The 23,662-nt window shown below is 40.6% G+C and overlaps 3 protein-coding genes and 1 long non-coding RNA gene across 4 annotated transcripts in view; 3 read left to right on the top strand and 1 right to left on the bottom strand.

The window, feature by feature from the left end:
- Positions 1-543: 543 nt before the first annotated feature.
- Positions 544-6,293, top strand: rnf25 (ring finger protein 25). Its single transcript, XM_030406441.1, has 10 exons — positions 544-654; positions 911-982; positions 2,326-2,422; positions 2,587-2,654; positions 2,760-2,829; positions 2,944-3,015; positions 3,141-3,287; positions 3,364-3,453; positions 3,564-3,701; positions 4,649-6,293. Exons 1-10 carry the CDS (start codon positions 638-640, stop codon positions 5,327-5,329), a joined length of 1,452 nt encoding a protein of 483 aa, XP_030262301.1. The 5' UTR covers positions 544-637; the 3' UTR covers positions 5,330-6,293.
- Positions 6,294-6,632: 339 nt separating this feature from the next.
- Positions 6,633-11,811, top strand: kat8 (K(lysine) acetyltransferase 8). The gene is made up of 11 exons (XM_030406440.1): positions 6,633-7,042; positions 7,559-7,633; positions 7,842-8,020; positions 8,118-8,171; positions 8,297-8,461; positions 8,758-8,847; positions 8,996-9,136; positions 9,674-9,767; positions 10,004-10,154; positions 10,249-10,403; positions 11,599-11,811. The coding sequence occupies exons 1-11, from the start codon at positions 6,724-6,726 to the stop codon at positions 11,661-11,663; spliced, it is 1,488 nt and encodes a 495-aa protein (XP_030262300.1). The 5' UTR covers positions 6,633-6,723; the 3' UTR covers positions 11,664-11,811.
- A 781-nt stretch (positions 11,812-12,592) lies between these two features.
- Positions 12,593-21,907, top strand: LOC115576051 (uncharacterized). The gene is made up of 4 exons (XR_003982762.1): positions 12,593-12,738; positions 13,753-13,824; positions 20,789-20,815; positions 21,036-21,907. It is a non-coding gene; the product is annotated as an uncharacterized LOC115576051 (long non-coding RNA).
- LOC115576050 (xylosyltransferase 1-like) overlaps positions 15,717-23,662 on the bottom strand; it is a 33,099-nt gene continuing 25,153 nt past the window's right edge. Inside the window, exons 9-11 of the mRNA XM_030408541.1 lie at positions 21,984-22,179; positions 21,026-21,362; positions 15,717-19,863 (exon numbers count right to left, since the gene is read on the bottom strand). Of these exons, the coding sequence (XP_030264401.1) occupies positions 19,541-19,863; positions 21,026-21,362; positions 21,984-22,179 (856 nt within the window). The 3' untranslated portion in view covers positions 15,717-19,540. The remainder of the gene's footprint in view (positions 19,864-21,025; positions 21,363-21,983; positions 22,180-23,662) is intronic.

Genomic DNA, 23,662 nt, shown 5'->3' with positions numbered 1-23,662 from the left:
CAATTTGTATTATTGTTATTATTATTATTATTATTATTATTATTATTATTATTCTAAATCTGCAAATCTGCATTTTATTTACTTTTTAAAATAATAAATCCCATATTCATTTTTATTTATCTTAATTTTAAAATTAATCTGAGTAGAAATTAATGTATAAATATAATAAAATAAATATGATTAAGAAAAAAGCAATTTTATGCGGATTAAGGTGATTTTTCAAAATTCATGAAGTTAAAATATCCATTAAAAAAATATTTTAAAGCAGAGGTGCAGTGACGCTCTGCGGCCACCATAGGGCGATGAACACTCATGATTCTTCACTCACGATAACCGTCAAGTCAAACATAATAGCATGCACTCACTTCCGCTAGTGGCATTCAAAATAAAGGGCAATTATACAAACGGTCTACGAATAACAACTGTAAATGGGTATACAACATAGATACATCATTTGACAACTAGAATATTTGTAATACACGGGTATTAGATGTAACGAGGTTCAAATTGGGTGTTTTTACGGGATTTTTAGCGTGATGCATCGAGCTAGCGTCACTTCTCTCCCTGACACTTTTGTTTTGAAAGAACCGTGTCTACATGAGTTCCGCGGCTAACGGCGGCGCACAGGAGCGTCATCATGGCAGCGGAGAGCGAGTGAGTTTGTTGACAGCTTTTCTAAATGTACCCCCGAAAACCTCAAACACGTTTAATGACAGCCAGATTATTTATTGAACCTCTTGTTCATGTAGTGGTCGTCTCGGTGTTCGGGGTCCAATCTGATGAAATGTAGCAGCTAACGATGATTAGCCGCACAGGCAGTGAGCTAACACGCTAACGTTAGCCCGGTTTGTGTTAGATAATAACACATTAAAGCAGATGTTTGTGTTGTAAAATGTGTTTCTGTCCGCAGTGTGCTGTCTGAAATCGAGGTGCTGCAGTCGATCTATCTGGATGAGCTGCTGGTGAGCAGGACGGAGGACGGGTGAGACAACAGTTAGCTCAAAGTATCATGACATCACTTTGCTTCATTAGCTTTGACTCAGAGTCTGATTATTCAGTGTCGGACTGCAGGATCGATGTGAGGACTCACACAGCTGCAGAGCTCTCTAATAAAGACATTACACACTGTTCGCAGCAGATTATCTGATGCTGACAGCTTCATGACGCCCCTCAAACAAAACCACATCAGTGTGGTCAAGTTTTATTATTAAATACAATTATGAGCTGGTAGTACTTTAGATTTTGTGCTGATCTATTATATTCTACTGCAATTAAGGCGGAAATATTGCACCTTACAATCCACTGCTTTCACTTCATGTGCAGATTCAGATTAACACAACAAAATGTGATCAATACATAAATTAGGCTGTATTAATTTTATTATTATTACTGGGGAGAATTCACAAGCGATCATACAGATGAAGCACACTACACAAAATGAGTTGGAGACATTGGGAGATGCAATAAAAAGTCAAATGAAATGTGTTGCATTGATTTTTGGGACCAGAAATATTCACAAAATAAGAATTCTCATATAAAAGGTAGTTGGATGAAGCTCTGCTGTCACCAGCTGCAGAATGAAGTGATGAACACACGAATGAATCAGTGATTAAATTAAACAAATAAAAAATTATCACAGTTTTTCCGAATCCAACGTGACATCATTCAGTTTGATTATTTTGTCCAACAGTCTAAAAGCTCCAAAACTCTTTATTTATAAGAAAAGCAGGAAATCTTCACATTTAAAAGGCTGAAACCAGACAGTGTTTCACCTTCTCACCTTGAAAAGTGACTGAAATGATAAAACACCAGCAGTGGCAGAAAATGTGAATCAGGTCACAGGATTTGGTGTGACACCATCTCAGGAGCTTTCTGCAGCTCCGCTCTGCTTCTCCATCTGAACCACCAGCTGTCACATGAAACCAGAACAGACGCTCTGTTTGTATCTGCAGTGATGTGACCTCATCATACAGATCTTTATTACATCATCTCTACTGTGGACGCCATCAGATCCATAAACAATGTCTGTTTGCTTTTTGTCAGGCAGAGACTTTAGACAGTTCATCATAAATTACTATTAAGGTCATTTTATTGTGAAATAGTGTGATCGTTATATTTCATTCAGATAATTTGGACAAATCTTTCTAACTAATGAAATTTCTGAAAATCTTTTCTGTGCTGTCGTCTTTTGCACGTGAGCATATGGACGTTAACTCGACATATTTGTAAATGGAGTTTGGCTCAGAGTGTCTGCGCGGAGCGGCTGTCGGGGTTTGTGATGCTGTTTTCTTGATATCTGATGACACGTTCATGTTGTGTCCTCAGGGGCTGGGAGGTGAGCCTGGTCTTGTACCCGTCCACAGCCGAGGACTCCGTCTCCCAGTTCGTCCGACTCACCCTGACTTTGACCCTCGATCAGCAGGTAATGTTTCCACTATCGCCTCCCGCAGACTCTCAGTGTGGGTGCAGGCTGAGACACGTTCACTGTTAGTTTTGGTCTTTTCGTGGATTTGTTCACAATGATAACAAAAATGTCCGTCATCAGACTTGAACCTGAGTCGTGTTTCTGCTGTTTTGTCTGCTCAGTATCCATCGTCCTCTCCAGACATCTCCATTCATAACCCGCGAGGTCTCTCTGATGACAAGCTCAGCAGGTAACCAACTGATCTGCAGACTGATGGGACTCACTTACTGTCACTGCTGTCATTTTTGTGTTTGTATACCAAGTGTATAATCTTATAATCTTGTGTTTCTCTCAGTGTCCTAAAGTGTCTTCAGCTGGAGGCTCAGTCCTGTCTGGGTTCACCTGTGTTGTACCAGCTCATCGAGGTCACTGCATGCAGTGTTTTCTTTCAGTATGATATTTAAGAGTCGGTGATCTCTATTGAAATAATACATTTAGGTCAAAGATTTCTAACTGTTCTTCTGTCTTTCCTCCTCCAGAAAGCTAAAGAAATCCTGACTGAGAGCAACATTCCCCACGGAAACTGTGTCATCTGCCTCTATGGCTTCAAGGTTCGCAGTTCAACATCAGTCCTCCGGGTTATTTTCCTCCTCCTGGACCATTTATAGGATGTTGTTGTATCAGTGATGTGTTCACGGCTTGTTCTGCTGCTTCTGTGTGTTCTGTTTGTCTTCAGGAGGGAGAGACGTTCACTAAGACCAGCTGCTATCACTACTTCCACTGTCACTGCCTCGGCCGCTACGCCAGCCACTCTGAGAGCGAGCTCCGTCAGAGGGAGAAGGAGTTGGAGGAGGACAAGACCAGAGACAGGACGGACTACCAGGTCAGATGAGTTCTGCTCAAATAACTCGTTTGGCGTCTTTGTTTATCAGCTGTTTAATCACTGACTGGTCTCACAGGAGCTGACTGTGGTGTGTCCGGTGTGCAGAGAGCCTCTAACGTACGATGTTGATCAGCTTCTGTCGTCCCCTGCACCCCAGCTGCCCGAGGTAACACCGTCACTTTACCTCACAAAGCTGTTCAGCATCAAAAACAAAGTGTCGATCTCTCTTTCACTGGAAAAATCAAGACAGTAAACAGTTTTGTGTTTGTCGCTCAGCTGGACGAAGCAGCGATCGGTTCAAGTTTTCAGCAGAAGTGGTGTGAACTCCAGAAGCTTTTGGAAAGGCAGCGGTCTAAAGGTGGAATCATCGACCCGGAGGAAGAATCAAATCGTTTTCTCATCCACATCAACGAGGTAAGAACGGATCACACGTTACGTTACCGTGCTGATATCTGTGTGAGCAGCTGAATCTGTCCAGCTGAAAGTTATTTATGTTTCTGTCTTGTAACCGGACACAGATTCAGTCTGCAGTGTTCACATACAGCATACATGGCTCCGCTTATTAGTTTCTTATCTTTCCACCATGTTAGCATTAGCTTGTTTCAGCATTTTTGCAAAAAAGCTGTCAAACTATCTCTGTCATACTTCGAAATGCCTGAGTAACTAAAATGTCCCAGGTTCCATCAGATAGCTACTGAACTCAGTGATTTCTAACGATTGTTACAGGAAGAAATGTATGAAATATTCTTAGTCACTTCTTCAAGTTTAGAGAGAAGAATTTTAATATAATCATTTTTCCTCCTGCTTTGTATCCATCTCAGTTGTTCTGGTGTGACTTGATGAGTTTTGGAGACGACTGCCTTCTTCTAACTATTATGGAATTCAGTGGCACTCGGCTTGTAGTGTTCAAAATGCCAAAGATGTCTGCGGACGGCTGACGGGCGTCGAGGGCTGACGCTCACGGCCAGAAGATATACGAGACCAAAGTTTGGAGCAGTAATATTGCTGCAAAAAAGCTTAAGTGACTGCAGACCGTTGAAATAAAAGGCCCCTCTTTTATTCTGTTGACAGAATAAAAGAGGAGCCTTTTCTAAGTTGGATATCAGCAGAGTAAATGAAAGGAAACGACCCTGTTTGTTCACAAAATATTCTCTTTGATTCGCTTTGCTGAGCTGCAGTTTAACCATAAAGACTTCAAGCTCCTTGACATGAAGGCAGACTCAGTTATTTTGGGGAATCTGTTCTTTGCTGTCAAACTGTGAATCAGTAAGATGATGGATTTCCAGCACAGAGAGTCCTGAGACATTGTTATTGTCTGCATCATGTTGAACGTTTACAGTGATGCTTCTCACCTCCCACAGACTCCATCTGTTGCTGAAAATGGAAACCTGGATGTGGATGAGTCCCCTGGTCCCCCGCTGCCCTCAGTCTCCAGTGTTTCCTCTGAATCTGGAGTCAGAGCGGAGCGGTTTGCTCCTGGACCGACTCACTGCAGAGGCTGGCAGGGCCAGAGGCGTCAGAACCAGGTGAGGGGGCAGAGGAGAGGAGGCCGGTCCAGACCACAGCACAGGAGAGCCGCTCCCATCACAGAGCACCTGGACAAACTGTCTCTGTCCTCAGACGGCACTGAGGGACCAATCAAAGCCAAAGCTCAGGGTAACCATGGCCACCAGATGCAAGTGCATGCAGAAGTATGTGAGTCTAAGACGGGCAGAGACGTCTGCGCAGAGCAACAAGACAGCGTGGCGTCTCCAGACGACCAGCCAGTGTGCCAGGCAGCCTCAGAAACTGAATGCCCAGAAGATGCTCCAGACTCTGCAGGCGGCCGGGTCCACCGTGGAAGAAGAAGGGGTCCTCACCGACCCGTCCACCACACCGGGGCCCCTGGTCCTGCACACTACCACTGGGACGGGCGAGGTTCAAGAAGCAGGGGAGGGCCCAATAACCTGTACAGCAGAGGAGGGGGGCCCCGAAGAGGTCACGGCAGGGGCTTCCAGCACAAGGTGGTCGAGAGGGAGAGGGGAAGAGAGGAGGTGCTATGACAAAGGGCGACAGGAGGGCCAATGAACAAATGTATGTGTGCCTCCATCATCGAATTGCATAGATTAAAGCCCTGCACCAGGAACGACCTTCACTGTAGTATCCTTTACTCCTCCACATCGCCGTGCTCCTGGTCTCTGGTTTGCACTTTCATGCACACTAAAATCAGATACAGATGGTTGTTGCTTTGTGTTGTGGTGCAATATGACTTCAAAGAACTACAAATTAAAAATTCTTTGGATGTCAGTGTGTCTGTATTTCCTGTTAGTTTATAACAAGGTTCTGTTCGGTCTCACTGACTGACGCAGCTTTAATATTTCTGCTTTTGAATTGTTTGTTGAAAGTTTGGAAATATGTTCACAACGATGCAGAAATTTTAGTTCACCAGACAGAAAACTGAGGAGAGAGCAGCCTGTGGGACAGTTTGTTCCTCAAATCCACTCGATTTAACAAAGATGAAACGTTCTTTTCACTACATTGCATTTACCTGACCTCTTTAATTACTTGTGACTTTGCAGATTAAAATGTAATAAAAACCTTTAAATGAGATTACACAGTAGATTGAATTGTTATACCATAATTTAAACCACCCAACAGTAACTAAAATGGCTAAATCAACTCCATCAGTGTCAAACTGTGTTGACTAATAATAATAAGATTGTACAATACAGCGACAAAAGAGGCTTAATTTTCCAAACCTCCAAAAGAGTTTGGTTCTGGTTCTGATCAGGATAATTCTGTCCTGAGTACTGTATGGATGGGACATTATGATGGTGGTTTTCTATCAATACTGTTTCTAACTTTTTGGGCCCCAGACACTCGGGCGGTCCTGAAGACTCCACATTAACGGTCTCTGTGTGTGTAATTTGATGAATTACATGTTGTTTAAAACTGAATGTTTTTTCTGAATCACAGTATAAACAGTGTTGGAGAGGGATGTTGAATTAAAATCATAAACTGTGTAAATGCAGATGCAGATAGTTTTCATTCTATAATAATTCTGTTAATATTGTGCCTATGTGAGCGCATATAACTAAATTTGTGTCAGTTAAGAACTAAAACTAATAATAATTCATTTTTAACCAACACAATGTGCAGAAAGACGCCACAGCTACTTTTACTCATCTTAAACCCTAAAAGATGAAGCTAATATGAAAAGAAAGCAGGATCGAGCACCGTTTATGTTGAAAGTTGAAATCTAATCAAAACAGTGCAAAGACTCATGGGAGTTGTAGTTTCTGAACGTTGCATTTTAGGAGAACGAGAGGCGGAGTCAAAGAGGGCGGAGCCTATTTCCCACCGGCGCCATCTTGGCAGTTTTTCTGTTGACCAGCCCCTGTGAATTATCTGCGCAGGGTCGCAGAGGCGTGTTGTTGTTTTCAAACCGGCCGAGGATATGACTGGCGGGAGCGATTTTCACAAAAGCTACAATAACAACAAGGACTCTGAACCCAGGATGGACGTAGACATGGATTCCAGTCACATGGAAAGTGAGCGCGGTGATTTGGACAGTAGTATCCCGGCTGCGTGCTCCTCTAACGGCAGTGGCGGGGAGGAGGACGAGGCGGAGGCCGTTGGCCGTTTGAGAGAAGCCGGGGGCTCAAGTAGTCACCACACGCCGGACGGAGGTGGAGTGTATTGCGGCGGAAGGGAACAGGAGGTGTCGGTCGAAATTGGAGAGACATATTTATGTCAGCGAGCCGACAAGTCATGGCGTGAGTGTTGATTCTGTTCTGCTTTTTCACCTCAACTTCAGTTAATGCTAGCAGGTATATGTTAGTTGGTCGATAGAAATTCACACCAAACTCCATCATATATATTAATGTTTTGTTATATTGAGTGTTTTGAATCATGGCGGTAAGACGTAAGTCAATAGTTTTTGATTTACAAATGCACATTGGGTCTTTCTAGAAAATTCGGCATAGGTGGTAAAACGATAACACTGCCAACAACAGGAGAACCAACTCTAGAATTAATATATGACCTGGTGAAATACATAGTAAGTTGCATTATGTTATTGCCGAATAGTATAATGGCCCAGTATACATCACACCACGTTTTCTCAGGTGGAATATCAGTAAGTGTTTTTGCTAGAAAGACAAAGATGTATCCGAGTTGTAGAAGTCTGAATGGAGTTTGGCGAGCCTGCAGGTGTATGACATGAATGCCTGTTTAACCCCGCTTTGTTAGACATAGCTCTCATTACCTGATGGACTTTGCTCTCTCTTCAGACACAGCAGAGGTTATTCAGTCCCGGCTGAATGAACAGGAGGGCAGAGAGGAGTTCTACGTTCACTATGTAGGATGTGAGTATAGCACGAAATATTGATATGCAGTGCCCATAATCGAACCTTTAAATCTGCATAATTGAAGTTGTCTCATTTCTTCTAAATTACCCCAGCTCCACTGTCATTTTGCTTCCTTTCATCTGGTCCCAATTTGGCCACCTGCTCTCCATCTTCTGGTCTACTGCTTTTCTACATGATCTCCATCTGGTTTTTCTTTGGCTTCCAGTCAACAGACGCCTCGATGAGTGGGTAGGAAAGGCCCGTCTGGCACTCACCAAGACGGTGAAGGATGCCGTGAGGAAGAGCACGGAGATCGGAGGTGTTGGTGATTTGGGTGAACAGCCTGAAAGGAAGATCACTCGCAACCAGAAGCGCAAGCATGATGAGATCAACCACGTACAGAAGGTAGAGGCCTTTTACGTTACCTACTGATCTCCTGCTGTTTCTGGTGACACTCTGTATTAGGTGGTCAATATTTATCTAACAGAGTTTTCCTTTGCAGACATATGCAGAGATGGACCCAACAACAGCAGCCCTGGAGAAAGAGCATGAGGCGGTAAGGTGGTTGTGTTCTCTAAATCATGTGGTTGAACCGGCTTTTGTAATAACAGTTTGCGTTTTTAATGTTTTGCCATCGCTGTGAAGTTAAACCGATTTCCCTCATTCTGCTGCCTCCTTCAGATAACCAAAGTGAAATATGTGGATAAGATTCAGATAGGAAACTTTGAGATCGATGCCTGGTATTTCTCACCGTTTCCCGAGGACTACGGCAAGCAACCCAAGCTGTGGATCTGCGAGTACTGCCTTAAATACATGAAGTACGAGAAGACCTTCAGACACCACTTGGTCAGTGCAGTTCTCACTTTGGTTTACGATGTAGGGAGATTTGTGCCTCTCGTAGAATCTGAGAATGGAAGCACAAGTTTTATTTTATAGTTACCAAGTTTTGTTTAATATCTGGCAGAATATCTTGCATGTTTTCTTGTACATTTATGAAGAAAACTGTCTTTTCTCTCTGACTCACATGCAACATCGATGCATTTTTTTCACCTGTAAAACAAGAGTCTTACAAAGTTTGGTACCAAGATAAACAGCTGACAGTGATAAATTTTCATTTGACCTTTTGACTTTTGTCTCCTCAGTCTCACTGTCAGTGGAAGCAGCCTCCAGGCAAAGAAATCTACAGAAGAAGCAACATATCCGTGTATGAAGTGGATGGGCGGGACCACAAGGTGAGCACACCTGGGAATGTTACAAACTGTATATTCATCTGTGTCCGACATTGGTCTCCTGAAAAAGAAAGAAAACCAGTTGTGTCTGAAAGAGACTTTTTTGTAATGATGTTAACCGTTGTCATTCATTGTTGGTCTCTGTTTGCAGATCTACTGTCAGAATCTTTGTCTACTAGCAAAACTATTCCTCGACCACAAGACACTTTATTTTGATGTGGAGCCTTTTATTTTCTACATCCTCACTGAAGTCAACAAACAGGGAGCGCACATCGTCGGCTACTTCTCCAAAGTAAGGCTTGTTTCTGATGGTTTTTTTGAGTAAAGTGGACTTACACATGTCAATCTTGGACTCACTGATGTTGGCTCTATCCTAATGGTTACCTGTGGAGTTTTCTCGTGAAGACAGACTTATATTTATGTTGTCACTACATAAAGTATGTGTCCTTAAGTCCTAAATACAGTTTTTAAACTGGCATTGTTTACACCCAACCATCCATTTTCTGTTTACTTTCATTTTCTCCCAGACGTGAGCATACATGAGATAAAACTAACCAAGTACATGGCTCATTGAAATATTGCTACATGGCACCAATCACTTCTACATGTGTTTAGGGCATCTTGAATTCTGTTTGCGTTGTTTTGTTGAATAAATCATCACACATGCTCAACATTTGCCAGCACTTCACAAATGATGCTTTAATATTTAATGTAGACATGCAGAAATATTTGAATCCAGTAGATCACACAGCCGGTGGACAGAAACCAAATCTGGAACAGATAACAACTAATAACAACTTTATGTATTAACTTTGGTTTTGTTTTTCAGGAAAAAGAGTCTCCGGATGGGAATAATGTGGCGTGTATTCTCACACTGCCACCGTACCAACGCAGAGGCTACGGAAAGTTCCTCATAGCTTTCAGTAAGTAATGACTGAATCTTAACTTTACAGTGAACTATTTCTTTAAGGACGCATATGCCTATATTTATGCACTCACCGGGTCTCGTGGTTAAATTAAAGGGTTTTCCACTCAAAAAAGTTGGACTGCAGATCCAGCTCACAGCCGCTCACCTCAGCACAATTTTTACACAAATATATTTTAAACAAAACACTTATTTGACAGTGTATAACATTTATTTTTGCTGCTGTGGGTGCAGGTTATGAGCTGTCCAAGCTGGAGAGTGCCGTCGGCTCTCCAGAGAAGCCTCTGTCTGACCTGGGGAAGCTGAGCTACAGAAGTTACTGGTCCTGGGTTCTTCTGGAGATCCTGAGGGACTTCAGGGGAACGCTGTCCATCAAAGATCTCAGGTGGACTCACAAACACTATCTGATAACAAGTGACATCATCAGACACCCAGCCATCATGCTCACTCATGACCCTCCTCCCTCTTTTCACCTCCAGCCAGATGACCAGCATCACGCAGAGTGACATCATCAGCACGCTGCAGTCGCTCAACATGGTGAAATACTGGAAAGGTCAGCATGTTATATGTGTGACACCCAAACTGGTGGAGGAGCACCTGAAGAGCGCCCAGTACAAGAAACCACCAATCACAGGTAAGTCTAGACATTTTAGATTTTACACAAACCTCCAGTAATGACATTCTTTTGTTTGTTTTTTTACATTTCACTCAGAAGACTATTTCTTTTTTGAGGAGGTTGAATCAAGAAGAATCAACTTACTTGTATCGTGAACAATTGTTGTAATCATTGCTGAGATTGGGTTAGTGACATTCTACAACAACTACTTGATTATTTGGGAAACATAATATGCAGATATTAATTATTATTCCTCACTTGAAGCCCTAATTATAACGTTTTCACAGATTTACGACACCCACACTCACCCACAGCACACAGGAGCTTTTTGGGTCACTATTGTTAGCACAGGATGGATGTTTTTGTAGCAAAATGCTGCATCCACAATATCAGCAGAATGAGAAGAACAGAAAACCTCCCATTATTCAAACCTTCACACTCTCTCCACTGCAAGCTTTGTTGTCACACAGTTTAATTGGCCTATTTTAGCTCCTTTTAACTTTGTTATTGTGATATTTGTAGCAGTTTTTTAACAGGTGAAAGCACATATCAATAAACTGAATGCATGTCCCTTTTAAATGTTCAAACGTTCAAATGAATGTTTTTGTTTTAATTTTCAATTTAATTCATTTTTAGCAATGGCTACTTTGCAGCCACTTTTTTAAAAATGATGTAGTTCTATCAAAGAAGTGGGTGATGTCATCGCTGTTAGAAGTTACAATATCCTGGAATCTTAATTGGGACTAGAAGGCTCCAAAAAACAATTTTCCATCAGTTGTTTGTTGAATACAGTCTGAATAATTTGCTGTGAACGCATCACAAGCGGCACTTTTGTCGCAAAACACAGACATGATGGCGTGAACTCTTTTTAAAACGGTTTCAATCTCAGACCTGTCAGAATGTTCCTGTAGCTCGAGAGCTGCAACCAACAATTATTGTTTTTCAAAATGTCAGAAGATGGTAAAAAAAAAAAAAAGTCAATCGGTGTTTCCAAAAGCACAAGATGACATTCTTAAATGTTTTGTTTTGTCCACAACCCAAAGATATAAATTTTACTGTCATAGAGGAGGAAAGAAACAAGAACATTTTCATGTTTAACAAGCTGGAAGCTGTGTTGTGATTTGTCTCCTAGCAACAAGGCAACATGACGGAGTCCTGAAATACTCCTCCGTTTGTTTTGTGTCACTCACGGTTTGTCTCGTCTCTCTCACAGTGGACACGATGTGTTTGAAGTGGGCGCCACCAAAAAACAAACAAGCAAAGTTATCCAAGAAGTGAGAGGACGAGCCGGTGACGTCACGTGTCCATCAGTCCGTCTGTCACCTGCCCGGCTCGTCTTTTCTCCCGCTCTGATGAAAACTCCATGTATATAGCTGTTCGTAGCATCTGTCAGTATTTTCTTAAAATAAATATTTTAAAAAATCTACACTTGTCTCCTGTTTGCTTCTTGGTTAACTTCTATCAACTATTTATTAAAGGCTGCCAAAGTTTTTCTTTTTAATTATTTTTAGGCTACAGAATACTTTCAACATTATAATAATGAACTTGATATCATGATAAAGTAATACATATTATTGTTTTAGTACAGTTTTGTATTGTACATTTAACACTAACATTTGGTCAAATAAATTATAAATTTGTTTACATGTACATATGTATTTACTGCATATTATGGGTTAACTGATTATCAGATCCATACTTTTTATTTATTTATTTTTTTTAGCATTTTTCAGATTATTGTAAACTTGACTTTTAGCAGTTTGCTGATGATATGGATAGATTAGTTCTTATTGTCTTGTTATTTGGCATTTTTTTATTTACATTTTTATTGTTTGTTTTGCTTTTTCTGTTCCTGATGTAGAAGATGGGCTCCGTCATATTAGCCTGATGCATCATTTACTTTGTGTGGAAATTAAACAAAAATAGTAACAAAAAAATAATTGACCTGAAAATGTTTGGCTCTGTTGCAACATGAAATCACGAGTTTCTTTGCAAGTTCAAGTACCTCAGAATTGTATCTAAGTGAGCTGAACATAGAAAAACTACAAACATGTCCCACAGGTCTCACTAATGAAGGCTGCATTCCATTCAGTTGTTTCTGTTCCAGGGCTCCTGAGGGTACTACGCTGACTTATCAAGCTAAATGGGACGGAGCCATTTTGAAAACACCTGATTCTTCTCCTGTAATCACAAGTGAACATGTTTGCTGTGAGGAGGGTTTACAGAGTGTTGGAGCTTTCTCTACAGAAATACAGAGAAATGTCTCCTGATGAAGACGGAAACGGTTTTTATTCTCAGCTGGTGAACAAACATGGTGCAGGATACCGACATGTTGGAGTTCAGCAGAGTTCAGGTGAAGAATATATTTAAAATCAAGTAGAAGTAAAACTCATGTTAAAGTGGGTTCATCGAGTTCATGTTGTGATGTAACTATGATAATGAACACGAGGGGGCAGCAGAGCTCTGAGGGGCAGAAACTCAGTGATCCTGTGAGAACATCAGATTTCTCTTTAATGAACTTTGAATAACTGGCATCAGTTTGTTACAGTGATGTTTGATAACACATTTAAACTTTTTCCCCTAAATAGAGAAGAATAAATACCAGTCTCTCACAGTGGAGGTAGTGATCAGTGGATTTTGAGTTTGGCAATTTATCTGAGATTAAAAAAACATCCAGAAATGACATCAGCTGTTTATCAGGTTTGTTTTTTCTTTTTTTCTTTTTTTTTTTAATTCTTTGGCAGTGACCCATCAAACCTGCAACAAAGAGATGAACTGAAGCAGTTTATTTTAGTGTTGCATTAAATTATTCTGTTTTTGTGTTTTTACTTCGCATTTGTTGTAATTTTTTTGTTGTAAGAAAAATTATTTTTATTTTCTTATTGTTTTCTCACTGGAGAAAAAAGTACAATATTTGCCTCTAAAATGTATTGCAGTGAAAGTATACAGCAACAAAGACATAAACTGATAAATATGTAATCTGCAAAGTAACTAGTAACCAAAGTTATCAAATGAGTATAGTGGAGTAAATAGTGTAATATTTGTGAAGTGGAAACATGAAGACGCAGAAAATGGAAACACTCAAAGTACTGTAGTTTCATCTCATCACTGGTTTTACATTTGAATAATATCAGATATTTATTTCAGACAGCAGTTCAGTGCAGTCTTCGTATATTTACCCTCACCTGACGTTTATTTCTACAAATAGGAAGAAAAACCAGCTGAATTCACACACATACTGCACATGAATGTAGCCTGAGAACGTGTCAACAAGTTTAATGTGTTATTGACGGTGTGGATTTCTAATTCTTAGACGGTAAATTGCTTTAAAGATTAATTGATCAGGTGAATCTCAACATTTTTCCAGAGCTGGTTGTAGGAGCAGCTGGACGGAGACTGAAGAGCCTCGACACTAAATCCTGACTGACAACATGAGCAGGTTCGTTCCTCTAATTGTTCAGGTACAGAAGGATTTTGCTGATAAATTGCTTTTTTTGACAAAAGATAAACGTCGTCTTCACTTCTAGACGAATCAACCAAAACCTTTAGGTAATAACATTTAGCAGTAACAATCCATCATGATTTGCAGTGCAGTAAAAGAAAAATTAACTTGATGTATTCCAAACATTTATGGAGGCAAGTTTCTGATTAATATGAATAATTAAGTTTTTGGCGTACTCTGTCAGAACTTGGAGAATTCTGATATTAGGATGTGAAAACGTTCCGATATTGATATATTGGCTGAATACACATAAACAGCTTTTGAAATGATCACTCAAATGTGGTTATCAAACACTTATAACACAGATATGTAATGAAATAAGGATATTTCACAATAAAACTTTAAATCAGTGCACTGAAACATTGAATTTTATAATTAAGAAACTACTGCAAACATCTTTTTCTTTTTCTGTGTGTACAAATAATACAAAATAAAGAAGGTATATTTATTGAAAAATGTGCAACTTTGTAATGTAATCTGCAAAGTAACTAAGTGGAGTAAAAAGTACAATATTTGCCCCCAAAATTGATAAAGTGGGAGAAAAATGAAATAATCAATAACTTAAGGCGTTTCAGCACAAATTGACTTAATTTCTGCAGATGCTGATGTATATTAGATCAGCCAGTGTCGTTCACTGAAACACTGGTTGCAGTGCAGCAGTACATATTTTAGGTATATCTTATAATCATACCTTCTAATACACTTTGACTCATTTCTGAACACGTGATGAAAATGATTAAAAGTGAAAAGGGTATAAATGCGCTATTTTCTTAATCATGTTACAAAACAATTGTGATAATCTCAATTGTTTAAAGACCAAACCCTGAATCTGAGGCGCAGCGGTGCGACAGAGTAAATGTCAGGGATAATAAGTCGGACTTCACAGATTCTTGGGTGCATGTGTGACCAGAATAGTTGCTCCCTGGAGTCCTGACATAATTAAGTAATTAATCAATTAAAAAAACAGTTTGAAGATTAAATTATCAGAGACTTATTTTTGTGTATGTGCTGGTATCCTGGCCATGACTCTGGATACAATCCATCAGGATGTCTGTTTCAAACCTTACCACCACTAAAATGATTTTAATGAGAAGTTGTTTAATTTTTAGTCTGACTGCTCATACTACAAATCAGCGGTACATTTCCCTTTCAAACCTCCTTATTACCCGATGATGTATCATCAGCTATAAGTTATATTTCTGATTGCATTCCCGACAGAGAAAGTTGTTGGACGTGTTTGTCTTTGCACAAATGTAAAAAACACTGACCAATCCCTCACTGAGTGACCGACGTGATAACTTATATATATACAGATATTTGAGGTCGCTGTCGCACGCTGGCTGACAGCAGCTAACTCTGCTGCCACACAAATAATAATTAGCTCTGTCCTTTTAGCTGCGTTCCATCGATCAGCTGTATTGATGATTCCATCACCGCTGGCTGTGGGTGCTCTTCACTGCAGATATGAATATATCAATAAATTAGATTTTTGGATCTTTTCAGTTCTAACAAGGCAGAGAAGACCCGAGTCGAGATTTAACAAAGCAGGAGCTCTTTAATGCTGCTGATGGTCGATGTTATTATTGATGTTATTATTGTTACAAAATGCCTGAAAAGATAAAAACAACAATCTATTCGTGCGTCTCTCAGAACTGTCTGACTTCCTGAGAACATCGAAGAAGTGCATTTGTTGGGACTATTTTCAGGGGCGGATTAATCCACATTTGGTGCTCCAGTGAATTTTTGTGGCTTCTTAAATAAAAGTGACAGAACTACTGTGTTAAAGTGCACAAATACATGAGGATGGAATAAATCACACAGGCACAAAGTAAAGGGAAATTCTGTTTTTATTTTCAAAAGTTGTACTTCAAAACCACTAAGGTCATTTATAAGGCATTCACAACAATTCTCTCTTTTTTGGTTTTTGGACATTTGAGACAGTTTTTGATGCTTTCAGAGAGGATTTCCTACAACAGGAGTACAGCTAAGGCACAGCACTCCCAGAGAGAGAGAACAACAAACAAAACAAGCAAACAACCAGAAAGACAGAAATGGCACTGGGAAAAACAAACAGAACAAAAAATAGGTTGGACATAAAAGAAACAGAGCAGGCAAAAATAAAGAAGTATGGAAAGAACAAACCTGTGGGATTTTCCTCCAGAATCTGAAGACTATCATCAACATCTAAACATTTTCACACCATCAAGTTCCTTTAAAAATGATCACATCACAGCGTCCAAACAATCGGACCTCTCTATGTCATTAACTTAAAAACTGTACATCATCTGAGTATTTTACAAAATACTGATTTACATCGACTCATGGTCATATGAAAAATACTTATCGGACGTTAAATGGCTCGATATTTTCAAATCAACATTGAGCACGAACAGAAAAAAACAACAAAAAACTGGATTTCTCGTCTTTAAAAATATTTTCCTAGAGTTTTTAAATGTTCAGGACTTCCTTTGAGGAGTCTGAAAAGACCTCAGACGTAAAAAAAACAAAACAATTACTATAATCTGGATCAAATTACGACAACTTTGGGCAGCCGTAATGATCAATGTTTAAACTTTACGATGAGTGATTCTGACTGGCATCTGGGGTAAACAAAACTTAGACTTCATCCCATAATTTCAACATTTAATCACATCAATTCATAATTTCATGAAGGCATCTCATCACAATGCTCTAGTGGCCATAATATTTATTACAGCAAGGAGGAAGTCAGGTGAAGCTGCATAAAGCGACAGGTCAGCACAGGAATCATCCTCAATGTAAACGCAGTTATATTAATGCTCTCTGAATGTTTTGGTCCGGTGCACTGAGACCAGAAGTTGTCAACAACCCAAACATCTGGTAACATCTGCCCCATGCCTCCATCATCCCACACAATAAATTATATAATAGTTACAATCTTTTCTTGAATAAATATGATGTGCAGTTCAGGTTTTTACTTTAAGTGCCGACTGTTCATTCTGAGTTTCACCCTCATGGTTTTTTAAAAAATGTGGGAAAAAAAGTTTGTTGAAAAACTAATTTTGAACAAATTATGAAGAGAAGAATTTCGATGTGGTGTTAAAGTCATGTTGCAGAAATATTTACTTTAGTTAGCATGCTAACCAGCTAGCCCTTATTCCGTATGAGTTCCAGTCATGCCCACTAGCTGCACGGCTAACAAGCAGCAGCAGAACAGTTAGCAGCAGTTGGCCGTTACTCCGGGGATATGTTGCCCCCGATCTGACTGAAGTCTAATTTCAAGAGGCAGCCAAGTCTATTTTTTTTTTTTTGAAAATACTTTAATGAGTTGATTTGTGGTCATTTTAGATTCTGTTACCTTCAGACAGCCAGGCTAGCCGTTTCCCACAGTTTCTTGCTAAGCTAACGAGCTCCAGCCTATTTTTCTACTGTACAGTCGTGAGGAGCATCAATCCGTCTCCAGCTACTTCTGTTGTTCACGATAATGTTGCAACGCTGTTTTGCTGTGAAGCTCCAGAAATGTTTTGTGGACTATGAAACTTCACCTGACTTTCCATCAGCATGGAGGGAGGAGATATGACTTTCAGTTTTTTAGTTGTACTGTTCTTTAAACATCAGTTTCAAATAAGTAGCTGTAATTGAGCAATGTGGTCAGATCAAACTCGTAGCTGTGATGTAGTTTAAAATGGACGAGGATGCTGCTCGGATCCCCTCAAAACATTTACCATCAGTCCTGACAAACACTTGAAGGCCTTTTAGAAACAAAGGCAGACGTTTTTGTCCAAAAAACAAAAGTCACCCACTGCACCAAATATCAGCATATCAAATAGTAGTCATTGACTAAAAAAAGAAAAATGTTTCTATAAACTTCTGAATAAATAACTTGCGTACATCACAGTTGTACGCTTTGACACAGTCACATCAGATAAAAAATGTGTGTAAAGTAAAAATAAAATAAAAACAGAGGAGGTGAATCTCTTCTGAGTTCCAGCATAGCGGACGTCTCACACTTCAAGTCTCAGGCGGTCTGAAGGATTCAGACATGGCACGGAAAGAAAACAAAGAATCAGCATACAGAGCTGTCGGTGTCAGGAGGGAGATCAGTAATAATAAATAATGTTGGTGGCTGAAAGTAACTGAGTACCTTTTACTAAAGTACAAATCTAAAAGTATTTGTTCGACTAATATTGTGCTTTTTACTTCTGACAGCTAAAGTTAGTTTGTAGATTTGGAATTCACATAAAACAGTAGCACTTTAAAATAAGATGGATTTTTAAAGATAACAATCTGCCAGTCAGTAAAGTAAAGGTCCTACCAAATGAGTACTTTTGCTTAATAATACTTGTGTTATATTTGTGTATTTCTTTTGGTGTTATTTATGGCTGCAACTAACTGTTATTCTGATTATATTTGATCTTTCAAGGTCAGAAAACTGTGAAGAATGTTGATTAGTGTTCTCCAAAGCCAATGATTCTGTCCTCAAATGTCTAGTTTTATTTACTGTCAGAGGAAAGAAACCAGAAAATATTCACATTTAACAAGAATTTAGACTTAAAAATGACTTGTAACAATTAACTGACCATCAAAATAGGTGAATATTTTAACAGTTCACCAGTGATAAATAATCTTTGCAGCACTAGTTGTATTACTACTTCAGTAAAGGATCTTCGTACGTATTCTACCACAGTTTGTCAGTGTTGTTTCTGATCTAGTTACAGTCGTAGTCGAACATCTAACAGACTGAACCAACACCAGAAAGGCGTTCCGACTGAACGTGATTTTTACCAACTTAATATGTGGATGGAGATTAAAGGAATTAAATAAATATATTTTGTAAAAATTGGATCAGATTTTCCCCCGTGACACGCAGCTGGCTGTCTGAGAACGTCAATGGTTGCTCATGAGTTTTTGGAGGCTCATTATCTGAAAACAATGTGTGCTTTGTGTCGTTTGAGGCCTGTTGTCCCGAGATTTAATCACAGATACTCTCAAGAAATCAAACGTGTGGTGATAATTACTGACAATTTACCATAAGATAACCAGATAGTTAATAAAAGAGTAAAAACCCTGAAAGTGTTTAGTTCTCTTGATGTCAAATTATCCTTGTTACTGTCAATATTAATTTTAATGTGCGTTTACTGATTTTAGCTTGGAGTTGATTTTAAATATGAAATATTTTCCAAGTAACTTAATATTTTGCATGATACTTTAAATTAGTGTTAATTTTCTATGTCAGTGCAGATGTGCATTGAAATATTCATCCTAAGAAATTGAGTCCCGACCCGTCTTTGATCACAAAGTTTTTTGCTATAATGATCCAATAATTGAGCAACCATGTCCGTTTTCATCATCTGAACATGTTAAAGAACACTTGTATACTTAAACTCAGGGAAACACTCACAACAAGAGGTATAGATTTCTTCTCACACACACTAATGGACGGGCACACGCACTTCTGTAGTCCGAAAACCGGTGAGAGCAGCCGACTGAATGAGGACTGAGCGTTTAAGTCAGTTTCTCGTCTTCCTGTCGCTGCCTGTAAAGTTCGATCCATCCGTTTCCTTTCACTCCGACGTTGCACAAATTAAAATAAATAAATATCAGACACAAGCAGGATGTAAGCCCCATGTCTTCCTTCATTTACTCCTCTCCTTTATCTCCGTCCGGCTGTCTGCTACCTGATCCGTCCGTCTTCTCTGGGCGGGGTCAGTACAGACTTCGGGTCGGGGCTGGCTGAGCTCCACACGGTGAGGCCGCAGCGCTGCATGACGGGACAGGCGCTGGGTCCCATCGAGCAGACGTCTGCCGCTGACCAGTGGCCCTCCAGCAGCCGGTCCAGCCAGCGTCGCAGCGGCGCCCCCGTCAGGCCAGCGTTGGCCTCCGCCTCCTCCACCGCGCCCAGGCTCACCGGGAGTCGCAGCACCGGGTTCAGGCCGTGGAAACTCTGCTCCATGTAAGAGTTCCTGGGTGGGCCGCCATGCAGCCGCAGGGCGTCCTCTGGAAGATGGGTGGGAGAGAAGAAAGGAGAATTTTAGATCAAATTTAAAAGCCTGTGACGACCTTTAGAAAACAGTCGTCATCTGTGACCTCGGCACTCCGAACGATACAGACTTCTCAACACAAACCTGAAGGAGAAAGTTATTAAATATCAAATCTGTGACTAAATCAGTTAAACCTGATTTTCAAGTTGCTGTGATACTTAATATTACTACTTATTTATTCTCAGTGTGTTCAGATTACATTTCAGTGCACTGATGTCATTATGGACTATACATAAACTCAAACTTAAATTTGCTGCCTGTTTTGGTTGTATTGGTTGGGCTCTAATTTTAAAAATATTCTATTTTTGACCATATATTTATAAAAGTATACATTTCATTTTTGCCTGTTTTATGACATGTAATTCTCAATTTAATTGAATGTTTTGGTTTGAAGACACTTTGCAATTCCTCCAAATATCAGCAGTGATTTTGTTAAACGACCTTCTGGGTTGTTCAAAGAGGTGAACGTGTTGTGTTTTAACATACAGGCAGAGGCATGGATACAAGAGCAGATAAAACAACAAACACACTCCGATCACATCACGTCACATGCCAGCTTCACTTTATGAGTCTGGCCAATAAAACCTTCCTGTCTATTAATGAACCAGGCTTTACTTAGAGGTCTGCAGTGATCCCCTGTACGTACATGCACACACACACAGAGGCCTGTAGAGGTCAAACGAATCAAACAGAAACCAAGAGGAGGCTAATTCAGACAGAGGTGACCCTGTGTGTGTGTGTGTGTGACTGGATACTGACACTATAAATATGTGTGCATGGCGCTGACAGCTGTGGCTGAGGCCTCTGTGTTTGTAATTTAAGTATTGGATCTGCTATTGACACACGACAGTAACTAAAGCTCTTGAATATCATTTCAACAGGTGTTTCTACGACGCTCTAAAGCTAAAGTAAGTAACACTCAACTGTGATATTTTACTATGTCTTTGGACAAAATTGCAGTAATATGGAAGCAGTACTTTACATGTGTCACTAAATAATGTTTCGAGCAAATCAGACGTAGTCAGGTACAGAGAGGGAGAGAGAGACAGGTAGGTAAAGAGACAGATGTAGGTGAACATTCTTGCGCTAATCACTTTTCCTGTGTTTGGATCGCTCACCTTGCTGTAGAGGCTGTTGTCGGTGGAAGTCCAGCGGAGCCACGATGAAGCTGGTCTGACCCAGCGGGTTCCAGTGGTGCAGAACCTTCAGCGTCCACACGCCGGGCCTCAGCGGCGGGGTGAGGGGCGGGCGGTAGTGGGTGACCTCAGCGGAAGCGTCCACCAGGATGTCGTAAGTGGCGGCGATGACGTTGGTGGGGTCGACCCACACCACAGTGGCCGTCAAGTTGCTCTGACCGCGGCTCCAGCGCTGCACGGCCACTGGCTCGTCCTCGGGCCCCACGAGAGCCCCCCAGTTCCTGAAGAGACGCTCCTTCGGATCCCAGTCTGTCCCGACCTGAGAGAACAGGGATGGAGGATGATTTTAAGGCTTAACAAAAGTTACATTTTCACTTCAGACTAGTCTGGCTCCAGTATACATTTGTATTCCCCTTTAGATCCTGCAAACAAAACTAACAGTCCTGGTCAGAAATGGACCTCGTTATGACTTCATTTGAATCCCTTCGACAATCTTTAATCTCTACATTCAGTGTGCAGTCCTGTCTTTCTGTGCCCTGACACTTCTCTGTGTGATCATTATCATTCCTGTCATCTTATCACATTGGCATTAGTCTTTTTTTAAATGGGTTTTTGTTTTATTTTCTGTGAAGAATGTGGTGACTTGCATTCTCCCAAAGAGCTGCACAAATAAAGCTCATTATCACAGCAACTGTGACTAAAAAAAATGCACCAATTTAATATGCAGACAATTATCAGTTTAGCAGCAATTTATTTTCTGAATTTGGGGAAATTTCGACTTTTAAATGGAGATGATTATGTAAATTGTTTTGGCTTCATGCAACAGTTAATAGTCATTAATGATATAAAGCCTTTTTAAAAGTGTGACAAAATTTCTTTATATCACAAGCTTAACAGCTGTTGGAGCCCAAAATGTGCTAGTTATAAAAGTGTGTCTGACCTGGATGTGCTGCAGCCTGTTGGTGGGCTGGGGAGGGCTGACCAGGGTGAAGTGGTCTTTGGGCGTCACCCACGTCTCCAGGCTCTCCAGCTGGGTGGAGGCTCGGTTAGTGGCTGCATGACGCACCAGGTAGCCTTGGAACTGGTCGGACAAGAAGTAGAGGTGGACGGACACCGGGTGGCCCATTGCCATGTACCTGAGAGAGACACACAGAGAGTTCTTATGTTGTAAAGTGGTTTAATAGGTTTGAGTGTAGAAGTCCAGTAGCTAGCCTGAGCCATCAATGAGCTAACGAGAAACACAACCAAAATATCACCAGACTCCTTCAACAAATCATGTAACTTTAAGAGTTCTGCCTGTTCTCAATTTCCTCATCTAATAAGCGCTAACAGAGAAAAAATTGGGAACAGCCCCTGTTTGTTTGAGTGCTGACTCCACACAAACACACCGCTTACAAGTTTGTGACAATAATGCCCAAATTGGTTTTTCCAAAGTAAAAGAGAAAGAAGAGAGTTAATTGTTTTTTTCCTTTACATGCAGCCGGTGTTTTCAAACGTTAACAGATTAGCGTGGACGTGTTCTGAGATGTTACTTAACTGAAATCACAGGTTGAAGGGAACAGACTAGTCCTGTTTTAACTCCCCCTTCAGCCCCCCTTCTCTCTCTCTCACACACACACACACACTTCCCATAAAGCTGCCCGCACCCATTCAGCCACCAATCCCCACCCGAACTCCAACAAGTACCTCCTTGTACCTACTGTGGGTCTCCACCCCACACACACACTCTCACTGCTGGAAAAACCCGGTCTGTGCAGACACTGTAGCCCGATTGTACCCAGGACAAGCTAACGTTATCTTCATATGTAATTCGGACTCACAAACACACACTGGTGGTGAGTTTAGTGGAAAGACACATTTCATCTGCCAGTCGTCCTCACTGCTCTCACACAGTTTCTCTCAGCAAAGAGCACAAGGCCCAAATGTACTGACCCAAATATAAATCACCTAAATACACTTGGGACGAGAACTGATACCTGTGTATATTCACTTTTGACAGCCAGAACCAAATGTAGCACAGACTTTTGTCCTCACACCTGTAGTTCATTTAATTTGGTCTGCATCGTTTCCTGTTCACACCAACTAAACCAGAAGCTGTAAACATCAAGTCAAGACTATCAGGTAACTCACTGATTGTTTTGGTGACTGTCACCATCAACACTACATGCACCCACATGGGTATTTTTTTTTTTTAACTGTCAGAAAGTGAAGCTGTACTTCACTGAATCTTATTGGATTATGCTGATGTTGCTGTTTTACAAAGTAGGGCACAAGCTAACACCGCACTTCTAACGCTCACTTTCTGATTTGTCTTCTGGACTGGTGCAGTTTGTTTCATGTGTGAAAGCAAAAGATTTGGTCATTGAACGAATCACTGGAACCAGACCAGCGACCCACTTTTCTGCAGTGTTGGTTTAGTTGTTTGGCTCAAACCAGTGTTCGATTGGAAGCTTCTACACCAAACTAAACAACCCAAACTAAACAGAAAAACACACCAGTCTCTGTTTGAAATGAACCAAACAGGTTCTGCAATAAAGTAAAACATCTCAGACCACCGGGGGCCACATGGGAAGAGCTGGTGATATATGAACCAATGATCAGATCTCGGTCTTATTCACC

Source organism: Sparus aurata, chromosome 23, assembly GCF_900880675.1.
Source record: "Sparus aurata chromosome 23, fSpaAur1.1, whole genome shotgun sequence".
In the NCBI taxonomy this organism is placed as follows: Eukaryota; Metazoa; Chordata; class Actinopteri; order Spariformes; family Sparidae; genus Sparus; species Sparus aurata.
Note: the sequence above shows the minus strand (reverse complement) of the source record. Positions and strands in the feature narration are given on the sequence as shown.

Coding starts and splice junctions, on each gene's coding strand:
- rnf25 (XM_030406441.1), top strand. Junction 2,423..2,586: donor CTTTGACCCTCGATCAGCAG/GTAATGTTTCCA, acceptor TTGTCTGCTCAG/TATCCATCGTCCTCTCCAGA. Junction 3,288..3,363: donor GAGACAGGACGGACTACCAG/GTCAGATGAGTT, acceptor CTGGTCTCACAG/GAGCTGACTGTGGTGTGTCC.
- kat8 (XM_030406440.1), top strand. CDS start 6,724: ATGACTGGCGGGAGCGATTTTCACAAAAGCTACAATAACAACAAGGAC. Junction 7,043..7,558: donor GCGAGCCGACAAGTCATGGC/GTGAGTGTTGAT, acceptor CTCTCTCTTCAG/ACACAGCAGAGGTTATTCAG. Junction 9,137..9,673: donor TCGTCGGCTACTTCTCCAAA/GTAAGGCTTGTT, acceptor TTTGTTTTTCAG/GAAAAAGAGTCTCCGGATGG.